The sequence below is a fragment of the Rutilus rutilus genome (assembly GCF_951802725.1).
Source record: "Rutilus rutilus genome assembly, chromosome: 13".
NCBI lineage: Eukaryota > Metazoa > Chordata > Actinopteri > Cypriniformes > Leuciscidae > Rutilus > Rutilus rutilus.
Genome location: NC_140218.1, coordinates 23,942,556 through 23,954,866, shown reverse-complemented (window position 1 = coordinate 23,954,866; position 12,311 = coordinate 23,942,556). Strand labels below are relative to the sequence as shown.

At 35.6% G+C, this 12,311-nt stretch overlaps 1 protein-coding gene across 1 annotated transcript; it reads left to right on the top strand.

Moving 5' to 3' along the window:
- Positions 1-266: 266 nt before the first annotated feature.
- On the top strand, positions 267-6,552 carry LOC311302191 (chemokine-like protein TAFA-4; the record flags this gene model as incomplete). The annotated part of the gene is made up of 4 exons (XM_084427867.1): positions 267-411; positions 1,473-1,628; positions 5,986-6,110; positions 6,337-6,552. 4 exons carry the CDS (start codon positions 267-269, stop codon positions 6,346-6,348), a joined length of 438 nt encoding a protein of 145 aa, XP_084283993.1. The 3' UTR covers positions 6,349-6,552.
- Positions 6,553-12,311: the final 5,759 nt, after the last annotated feature.

Sequence of the window (12,311 nt, the reverse complement as noted above, 5' to 3'; positions counted from 1 at the left end):
GTTGTAGTCGTATACTATCCTCTTTCTTTCTTAAGATTTAGCAATTTGACTTTTGAGGCAGAGCAACGAAAATGGTTGATAAGTCGCACAAAGTGTCATAATATTTATATATTTTCTTGTTATTTTACTTGTGTTTTTGCTTTAAACTTTGGTCACATTATGTTGTTTTTAAATGTGCTATAGAAATGCATGTACAGAAATAAATATTTATTTAAATAATGTTCAAGACAAAATACACTCCTTTTTTATCATAGGAAAATGCAAGCATGTCCGGCAAAACAGAAATCTGTGTGAAGCTTGTCTACAGGAATAAAGTAAGGCAGAAACCAAGGGCTCTTCTGCTTGTGTGTGTGTGGCTCCTGTGCTCACAGTCAGTGTCCAGCAGCAACCAAAGCTCTCGAGGCCAAACCGGTAAGCTAAGCCAACCAGTGCAACATCTCTCTCGCTCTCCCTTTTTGTCCCCCTTAGGTCTCATTACACACACTGGACACACACTTATATAGCCCCACTGGGAGCAGAGTCGGACCACTGCGAATAACAGCTAAACAACCATTTGCCACCTAGTTATAACTCATTCAGTCATGAACATAGTGAATCTAAAAGGTGATGAGATGGCTGGTATAGCTTTAAGTATATACAGTATTTGCATCCATATTAAAGTCAAATAATATGATAAAATATAATATAATTAATATAATGTTTGACATGCATATATACATATATCAAACTGTTATTTTAGTTTATATAGATTTATAATTTTAGTTAAATAAAATAAAAAGCTTTTGTCAGTTTTTTATTGATTTTACATTGATGAACTGATTTTTTTAATTAATAATCTATTTTGGTTAAATTTATTTTTATTTAATTTTTATTTACCTGTAATTGTTCATTTATTTCCAGGTAATAAGTTTAGTTCTTCAACTTAAATTTGTTTCTGTTTATTGCTAAGGCAACATTTCTAATTTTCATTTCATTTTTTTCAACTAATATTTATAAATGTCACAAGAAAAAAAAATACACACACACACACACACACACACACACACACACACACACACACACACACACACACACACACACACACACACACACACATATATGTGTGTGTTTGTATGTATGTGTATATATATATATATATATATATATATATATATATATATATATATGTGTGTGTGTGTGTTCAGATAGATAGATAGATAGATAGATATGATGGAGTACGTTATATTATGTTAGTATGTTTATATGTTATGTTTTAATAATTATTTCTGTGCTGCTTTTAATAAAGTCACTAGATCAGAGCTCAGAGCAACTGTAGTGTTGTTTATGTCCATGTGAGGGCGCCAGGACATTAGAAATAATGTTATCTGTGCCTCTGTTTTCACAAAATTTTAAGATGTGTGTACGCACATATGACAAATATTCTGCATGTTATATAGCCCTCCCGTCTCTAACTGTCTTTCTGTCAATTTAAGGTCGGTCTGAAGTAAAGCCGGGTACCTGTGAGGTGGTGGCGGCTCATCGGTGCTGTAATAAGAATAAAATAGAGGAAAGGTCTCAGACGGTCAAGTGCTCCTGTCTCCCTGGACAGGTTGCTGGAACGACCCACACCCAACCTTCATGTGTAGATGGTATGTTTGTATCTCATTAACCTCAAATTACTGTAGGTTTAAGAAAAAATTAATCATGGCTAACTGCATCAGTGACAGCTCTCTTATTATGTGTGATGCTACATCTACACCGATAGGTGTCAGTACAGTCCATGATCACTGTCATATTGGTCAAAACAAACTAAAAATGACTTGGTTCTTATGACAGCATAAGACGCAGTGATAGTTTTGCAAACTCCTGTTGCATTTAGTTTCAGGAACAGGTTGGACTTCAGGGCTGCTTTTGATTTAAAACTCCAGCAACATTGGCTTTCTCAAGCTGTCACTCTCTTTAGATTTAGGCTTGGAGCTGTGAATCTAATCCTGCTCTGCCAGTTTGTTGACTCTTCAATCAGCAGATATTTTGTAGGGAATTACTGCCGCACACAGTTTCTTGCTGTAGGGTTTAAGTTTTCTGCTGGGAAACTTTTTTTTTTTTTTTTAGGCATGCACCAATATTAAAATTCTGGCTGATACTATAAACTAATAATTAATTAACTAACCAATAAATGGCTGATGTTAAATTTCTATAGTGCTTTGTCTAAATAAGTTAAATATTAAAAAAGTGCCATTTTAAAGTGTCCCTATTATGGTTTTCGGATATTACCTTTTAATGTAGTGTGTAATATAGCGGATATAGCTATATCCGCTATATTAGCCATGTAGTTTTATAGAATTATTATCTCCTAAAATAAAAAAAAAAGATTCTGAACTGCCTGTAACGAGTCGACAGTAACTCTAGTCTTCCTGGCTGCATGAACCTACGTACAGTAGGTTTGTAACAAATTTGCATCTTCATTGGCTGCCCGCGAACAACATCTGATTTGCCCGTCAAACACTGTATAGTTGAGGTCTGGAATAGTTTGGTTCGTGTTGTCGACATGTCGAGAAGATGCTGTGTACTGTGATGTGATGAAAGCAAATCACTTTGTATTCCAAAGGATGAGGTCTCTGGCTTGAATTGACATGGTAAAACCAACGCCATTGTTACTGTTCGCATCACTGTGTAACAAGTGCTGAGGAAGATCCGGAGCTGAAATTCAGATATGGTAATCGCCGTTTCGAGCCTGAAGAAAGTAGACCAATCACAACAGACTGAGCCATTTGACCAATCAGAGCAGAGTAAACCATTCACACCAGACTGAGCCATCTGACCAATCAGAGCAAATAGGGGTTAAGAGAGACCGAATCCTTTTTTGAACCGAGGTGATGCTACAACGTATATTATGAGAAAATTAAAGTGTTTTTTGACCTTGGATGCATGTAAAACTATTGTAGGAGACCTCCAAAATAAGATCAGGAGACTTTTAAAAAAGTATAAATGCTTCTTTAAATTCTTCAAGTGAATTTAGGCATCACAACATTATAATGTCACATATCTTGATCCATGCTACAATCACCAGATCAATAACTGATCAATAGGTTGTAATGAAAATGGACATGCATTTTAAGATTTGCTATAGCTTATGTTTAACAGTGTTATTTAAGATGAACTTTAAGTGGGTATTAGATGATGAGCATGTACAATTAAAGGGATAGTTCACTCAAAAATGCTTTACTCACCCTCATGTCATTCCAAACCTGTAATGACTTTCCTTCCTCTGTGAAACAAAAGAATTTTGAATTTTTTCGTTCGCTTTGATTCCATTGTATTTTTTGTCCATACAATGGAAGTCAATGGGAACCAAAACTGTTTAGCAACCAACATTATTCAAAATATCTTCTTTTGTGTTCCACAGAAGAAAGAAAGTCAAACAGGTTTAGAGTAAATTACAATTTCGTAAAATTTTTGGGTGGACTGTCCCTTTAAATATCCATATATGTCCAAAGTTATGGTTATGATGTGTTGTGCATCCCTATTGTTTTATTAATCATTTCAATGAATATAAATAATATTCCACAATAATATATCCTATATAACGGCTTTTGTTTTTACACATATAGGCCACTTGAGCTTGTTCTCCAGAAAAACTCCTCTAGTCTAAATGATAATGCAGAATCATGCAGAATTTGATTCAGAGTCATCATAATTCATTCTTAGATAGAATGTCAAGAAAATAGTTTTGAAAGGAAAATCCAGATGTAATACCACATTCACTTTCATACATTTTCTCATACAATAGCATTACTATATCCTGGTGCCTCGGGTGCACATGTAATGTGTTACGCAGGATATTACCATTTTAAATTCTTCAAAATAAGCTGTTGAGTACGTATGGATCTCTCCCTGAATATCCTGCAGAAAAGACTAGCATGCATATTCAGACAAGCATTGTCTTTCTGATGAAGCTGGTTGACCAACGCAAGTCTCGCAGGTTAAGATTGTTAATAAGCCAGAACATCAGCGACCCATGCCGTGACCACGTCCAAAACACAACATATGCTGTTTCATTTTTTCCCCTCAGCAGGGCAGTTTTGTCAGCATGGAGCATTAATCAGCCAAAGCTTGTGTCTTTCTGTGTAGTTTCAGCATGCAGGTTTGTCTCTCTGTGTGGGTTTGAGTGGGTTTATGTGCATCTGAGAGGTGGGCAGTGAGCTTATGTGGGTGTGTTATCATCATGGTCATTTTTGTATGCCTCTGGGAAGATTTAACAGACCTCAATATTTCACAATTTGTTGTCAATTCATTTCAGTTATTTGTGATTTTATACATTCCTATTACATTGATCTCTGAAATACTTGATTCTGTCTGTTGTGGAAAACATTTTGACCAGTCTCTGGCAAAAAAAACATTTGAATTTTATGTCGCTCTTATCACTCTGCAGTCTCTTTCTTCTCACATAATGAAATTATTTCAAGTCAAATTAGTATTTTATGTCCTTGTTATATTTATTTACTTGGAAAATAGCTATTTAATAAGCAGGATAATGAAGTCAGCTGGTTATTATCACAAAATAAACCCCTTCTGGATGAAACAAAACCACCCAGTGTTTGAGTTTTGATCGCCCTGTCAGGGTTTATTTCGTGATAATGACCAGCTGACTGTATATTATCCAGTACTTACACTACTGTTCAAAATTTTGGGTTCAGTAAAATTTTTTTTCTTCTTCTTTCTGCAGTAAATCGTTCAATTGTTCTGTATTAAATTTAATCAAAGAATCCTGAAATAGAATGTGTCATAGTTTCCACAAAAATATTACATTTAAGCAGTACAACTGTTTTCAATATTGATAATAATCAGAAATGTTTCTTGAGCATCAAATCATCATATTAGAATAATTTCTGAAGGATCATAATACACTTGACTGGATTAATGGTGAAAAATCAGCTTCAAGGAATCAATTAGAATTAGGACCATCACAGGAATGAATTACATTTTAAAATAGTTTTTTTTAAATTGTAATAATTTTTCACAGTATTGTATGGAAGCTTGTTTCCGCCAATGAATAATAAATAAATAATAATAATTGCGACTTTTTATCTCACAATTCTGACTTTTTTTCTCACAATTGCGAGATATGAAGTCAGAATTGTGAGAAATAAAGTCGCAATTGCGAGATATAAAGTCAGAATTGCGTGTTATAAAGTCGCAATTCTGGGAAATAAAGTCGCAATTGCGAGATATAAAGTCGCAATTCTGAGAAATAAAGTCGCAATTGGGAGATATAAAGTCAGAATTGCACGATATAAAGTCGCAATTGCGTGTTATAAAGTCTGAATTGTGAGATATAAACTATTCTGAGGTAAAAAAAAAGAAAAAATCCGTCTTTTTTTCCCTTAGAATTGGACTTTATATCTCACAATTGTGAGTTTATATCTCACAATTCTGAGAAAAGATGTCAGAATTGCGAGATATAAACTCGCAATTGCGTGTTATTAAGTCAGAATTGCGTGATATAAAGTCGCAATTGCGAGAAAAAAAGTCCGAATTCTGACTATATCTCGCAATTCTGACTTTATAACACGCAATTCTGACTTTATATCTCGCAATTCTGACTTTATAACACGCAATTGCGACTTCATTTCACGCAATTCTGACTTTATAACACTTTATTTCACGCAATTCTGACTTCATATCTCGCAATTCTGAGAAATAAAGTCAGAATTGCGAGATGTAAACTCGCAATTGTGAGATAAAAAGTCGCAATTATCTTTTAAAATATTTTATTTTGTGTTGGAAACAAGCTTCCATAGTATTGCTTTTTACAGTATTTTAAATCAAATAAATGCAGCCTTTGTGAGCATAAGATACTTCTTTCAAAAACAAAAAAACGTACCGATCTTAAACTTTTTAACTGTAGGCTACTGTATATATATATTTTTTAAAAATCATCAATTTCTTGGTGGTACTGGATGTTGCTCCTGCATTTCACCCACTTTTCTTTTAATTCCCTCTCAGCATCAATCGTGCGGATGAAGTGGTGGTGTCAAATGGAGCCATGCTTAAATGGTGAAGAGTGTAAAGTATTGCCTGACCTCACCGGCTGGTCCTGCAGTTCCGGGAACAAAATCAAAACTACCAAGGTGAGTTGTAAGGCCTGGTCTTTGGAGAGAGTCCAATGTTACCTAGAAATATAGTCAGCAGTTTGACTACCACCACACACACATCAGAGCTTCATCACCAGATGTTTTGGGCTGAATGTCCCAGCATGTTTGTTTGGACTGTATGCATCGGTTTTCTAGTTATTCATTGGTAATTCTATCATGAAATATCTTCTAAAGTGCTTCTTGGCCCTTCTTCCCCCTTTAGGTCACACGGTAAAGCAGCACTTCTGTGGACATGTGATGACAACTCATAATTTCGCAGGAGTGTATTTTAAAATCAGATCTGCAAATGTCAACAGAAACGCTCGAGCAGAAACATGCGAACTGTGAACTATGACTGTGAGAAGAGTTCAGATGATGCAAGGCATTGGGTCGACAACACAAATACTTCTATTTCAAATAAATTATCTTTTGAACTTTCTATTCATCAAAGATTTATGAAAAAATTATCCCAGTTTCCACAAAAATATTGATCAGTTATGTTTCTTGAGCAGCATGTAATGATGCTGAAAATTCAGGTTTGCCATCCGATCTCCATAAAAGTCTGCATGCTTTTTTAGAATCATATGTTGCATGGTTTCAAGTTTTGAGTTTTCGTTTAGGATTTATTGGCTTTTGAGTATATTTTGCTACGCCCATTTTCTAAATGACCCTGTTATATCTACTCAAAGGGTCAAATTATATATATTTTTAATTATTAACAATGGCTGAATCTGAAATCGCCCTTGGACAAAGACACTGCAAGCCAATTTTCAAGTCAATCGGACTAACGGTTGGGTGGTTATAGCTATTTTCATGTGTTTTTTTTCATGTTCACACCGTGTGCTTTTTCACACGACCACAGAATGAGCTCTTACATGGGTATCTAATATCTAATTTCTTTCATGAGTTATAGCCATTTTTGTAAAAGTGGCTCCTCCCACTTCAATTGTTTTGGTGCGCCTTAGAGACCATGAATCGAAACTTAATTTTTTTTGATAATATTGACAATAAGAGTTACGACCGATTTTGCACTTTCACCGCTGTAGCGCCCCCGTCAGGCCGATCAGGGCGAGCCATGGTGACGTTGTAGACGGTGTGAGTACTACCAGCCCTCAAAGTGATCCTTGCTGAACCTCAGCGCTACGTGCATGAACCCCTAAATACATTAAAATAGAAAACAGCTATTTTAAAATGTAATAATTTATTTTACAATATTAGCCTACAGTATTTTACTGTGTTTTTGATCAAATAAATTCAGCCTGGGTGAGCAACTGAGCATAAGAGACTTCTTACAGACCCCAAAGGCTAGTACATTTAACAGATCATTTCCAATGTACTTTTTTTTTTTTGTTATTCACAAAAAAAGTAATACAGGTGTGGATGAGGGTGATAAATTGTTGACAAAATAAAAAAAATTCGCTGTACTATCCCTTTAAATGTTTTTGGAAATCATAGGTACATATGTTTTGTTTTTTTTCTTTCCATCTTGATTAATCCATGTTCTCCGAGTTGTAACCAAGTTAACTCTGATGTTGTTTTTGCACAGCAAAACTTCTGAATATTAAGATAAAGCCCCTACCTGCGCACATGTACTCAAACACACTGCTCGTCTCTTCATTTTCATCTGACTGACTTGACACACCACCTGCAAGTGGAGGCAAGTAAACATGGAAGTTTGGAGCAAAACAAGCCCTGTTTGATATGGAAATAGAACAGAGGAGTGTGAGTGTGTGTGTGTGTGTTTATCTGGATGTGTGAGAAAGACAGATGGAGAACCAGACTATGCTGGAGCCCATGTGCTCCTGAGTTGTAGGTTATTATCATATTAAGAGTTTATTAAAATTTGGGGTTGGGGAAGTAGGGTGGTTAGCTTCTAATTATGACTGTAACAACAGTGAAATATGTATTAGTTTCCACATACACATGTAGGGGTTCACTACAGGTTCCAGTCTGTTATTAATTCACACCAGGGTCACCTTGACTGTTTTGAATGATTTATCATAAGGCTCATTAAGACTGATGACAATTCACTGAATTAATTCGGTGGTTCCAAATGTAAAACTCAAACTGTTTTTTATGTTAATGAATTAATATTAATTATTGAGGTGCCATTTAACTATGAAGAATGTTGGTATTTTTTCACCTTTTTGCTCTGCAGCAACCATACAATTATACCTGACAGTTTGAGTGGCAAGAGGCAAGATGAATTTGAATGTATTTACAATAAACACACACATTTCAGTTTTAATGACACAGAACTCTCCTGGAAAGAGTAATTGTTCTGTGTGAAGATTCATAACACAGGGTATTACTTATGCATGCCGTACCTGGCATCAGTCCCCTGGGGAGGGCCAGCGCGCTCCTGTAGTGCTTTAGACTAGAGGAACCGAGGACAACGGATGTAAGTATACCTGCTTGAATTTAAATGATGTTGGCATCCATAATGAACTTAATGACGGGGTGCTTGAGTTTCACATTCTCTCTCTTCTGGTTTGCATTGCATTGTTGTTAATAAGAGTGCCGGCGAATAACTCGATATGCCATTGTTCGCATACTTTAAAGGAAATGTGGAACCCATGCCAACACAGTATGCCAGCATCTTATTACATCCAGCAGTGAGCGGAGGAAGACAGAGAAAATTGTTGGGCTCTGTGGGAAATAAAAAATTCTAATTATGAACTATTTTAGACCAGCAATCTACCATTACCAGGCTCTGGCGGATCAATCTTTTTAGAGGAGAAAATTTGCAGGAATGGTTGTGAGGGCAGCCCTCTTAGATTCAGTATCTTTTCCAAAATGTGTGTTCATTGGTCACATAATTACCCAAACCCTCCTACATCATACTCACAGTGGGGCAGAGAAAAGGAGGCGAGAGGAGCACGTCCTGTGATATCTGTGTGCTATTGGGACAGTTAGCGTCGTCTTCGAGTAAAGTACAAAAACGTGATTCTGTGGAAACCGTGACAACTTGCGCATGCGTATTAGCGCCCGTGTCTCGTTTCAAAGGCTGAGTCTTTCGGAGGTCGCATTGGTCGTCATAAAGGATATCCTATTTCAGAAAAGTAACCAGTATAAAATTAACCGTTATTCCTAGTTTAGAAAAAATTGTTGTAGCCTAATTTCTTTTCAATGTAGTGGTCAGTTTGTTGAAATGAAGCAGCGTTTTGGTGTGTGCACACCATTAGTCGTTTTTGCGGATCCGTGTGAAAGGAGATTGTTTTGACTTTTCAGTTTTTAGTACATTGCTGTCCTGTAAGCTAAACATAAGTTAGATTCTATCACCGTTCATCCTCATTTAGTTCCTAATTTATATGACTTTCTTTGTTCCATCAAACAGAAAAGGAGATTTAAGCTGCTCTTTTCCATCCATTGAAAGTGCTCTCAGACTCACCTGAGCAAATGACGACAGATATTTTTGGGTGGACTATCCCTTTTAAAGTATCCTTTTCATTGTGAAAAAGTACACTTCAGGCATACGTTTAAAAGTGAGCTTATTGTGGAAATAATATACTTAAGTATACTAATACTTAGTTGCGAACTGAATGCAAAGTTTTTTGGACACTTAGCCTAATTGCAATCAAATGAAAATTTTGTTTTACAGTCAGAGACCCAGAACCAGATATGATGAATGAAGACCCAGAGTCAGAATTATAATAAATTAAAGAAAAGATTTACTGAAGATGCAGTTTCATCAGCAGAAGTCAGCTTCAAAACTCACACGGGAGTTAGGCCGCCCCGCTTACAGTTACAAAGATCACAGCAATTATACCCTTCACCAAGGTACGTCCTTGCTTCAGGTTGACTGATTCTGATTGGCTAAGAAATAGATAAGCATAGTAATTTTCCACACATGTACAGATAGACTGAAGCATATCTTCATCGATTATGCAGCGGACACTCGGACCCTGAAGTTAGGCACGTCGTGACCTTCCAGTTTTCAGATTTAGATTGCTGGGCGCCAACATGTCCAGAACAACAACTCGGTCAATCCTGCAACCAAAAAGACGCACACTTACACACACACTGACACACAGCTTTTCCAAGGTCGGATTTGGCCAGGCTCTAACTATAAACAGGAGAGTCATCTCAAAACATCAAGATAATGCTTTCTTTCTCTCAAGGAGAGCTACACTTTAGTCTAACTGGAAAGTAAGGTTTTAACTGAGAAAGGTTCCCTTATAAACTATAGACTTCAATGACTCCTGTGACTTATAGTCGTCAGGGTACCGTAGAAAAACAGGTGTATGTATTGACACATGTTGAAGACCTTTCTTAACAAAACAAAACATCTTTACATATTTCATTTCTGGAAGCCGAGCAAGCACTGTTACTGCATTCATATCAAATACAGACATTAGAGAATACATGAAAAGAACATTTCAGTAATCACACTGCAACTTCTATAACAAAGTAAAATCTCACAAGCCTAGAGAAGTCATTCATGTGACATTTAGAGGAAAAATATTGAGGAATACCTTGATTATAATTACTTAGCCTATTACATATACATTGAAGCAGCAGTTTATTCCAAAATCCACACCCTTCAGTATTATTAGTTTAAATTTATATTAAATGCAATTAGTTGAACCTAAGACAGTTTTTAGACCCACTTAAGTACATCTATAAGTTCATAATTACTTCATTTGTCTTTGAAATATGGTACTGTTGAATGTACTGATATTCATTTATGGGGAACTGAAATATACTTTAATGTAATTTCTATTGAAACTGGTATGTCATGTATTTAAATATATTTACACTTGTAAAGATAACGTAATTTTGTTTATTTAGAATATATAAACTTAACAAATGACACACTACAGTTTAAATTATAATTAAGTACTTTACATGTGGTTTAGTATGTTAGTGAATACATCAAATAAGTATACTTTTTTAAAGCACAAAAATATTATTAAAACATAATGATTTCAAAATGTACTTTAAAGTAAAACTTTTCATTTGACGCTATTATAAAGTGCAGTTTTTAAAAGTGGTTAAGTGTGTATGAAACATACTGCTTAATCTAAGCATACTATACTTCAAAAGTGTTTATTTGGTTTAGAGACATGCTAACAGAGTTCTAGGTTAAAAATTGTGCAATCAGTGAATGACAGTGTTATCATAACTGTACAGGTACTTGGCATAAGTACTGTAAGTGAGCAATGATGTGCACCATTTGTTTTGGGATTTGTCTGTATGTATATGAATTAGAAAGATGTATGAACTTCCGTACCTGCAGGGATCAAATCGATGCCCAGAAATGCATACTATGTAGTATATTTTTGCTTGCACATTAATCTTGCATATGGTATAGAGCAACACAGGCAAAACTGGTGAATTGTTATCATCACACTGTCTTTTGTATAATTGGGAAAACTTCACATCTGCTGGGATGGGAAGTTGTTGTACAGTAGGCTTGACTGATCTAAGCCTTGAAAAGGACTCGAGAATGCCTCTAAATGTGCCACATTTATTGATAAACCTAATTAATGATTAATGATGATTTTTATTAACTAAATATGATTACAATTGCACAATTGGTTACCACAAAAACAACAACTACACATCACACAAGAAATGATAAGTAAAATATACTTAATTAAGGAGAGCCAAAGGTGATTTTTGTTTCACCTTTGTTTCATCAAAGGTGATAGGCTTGTGTGATAGTAACCTCATTAGACATGTTTGATTTTTAATTTACTGTCACCTTAAAATTGTGCATGCTTTAACTAGTCTCATGAAAACTACTCAGTCAAGGACAGCTTATTATTTTTTGTGTCTGCTTGTCATGATCAAGTGTTATGGTGTGTGTATGATAGTTGAGAGATACCTGTCTTGTTTGTGTATGTGGGTGTGAGAGGAGGCTGTGAATTAAGTGACTTGAGAAGGTGAAAATGAAAGGTGAAAACAAGTCTTGAGTTTGCATATAGTCTATCACCACAGCCTGTGCTTTTCTGATTTTCAGGTACACTGGTTTAAAAAGGAATAATGTGTGGCTGGCATTTTTTTTTTTTTAAACAGCTGTGAGATTTGAATGGGTTGGTTTTGCTTTCTTGCTTGTCTTGTTCCTTAAAGGAACACGCCGACTTTTTGGGACTTTAGCTTATTCACCGTATCCCCCAGAGTTAGATAAGTCCATACATACCTTTTTCATCCCCGTGCGTGCTGTAACTCTGTCTGACGCACCGCCACCGCTAG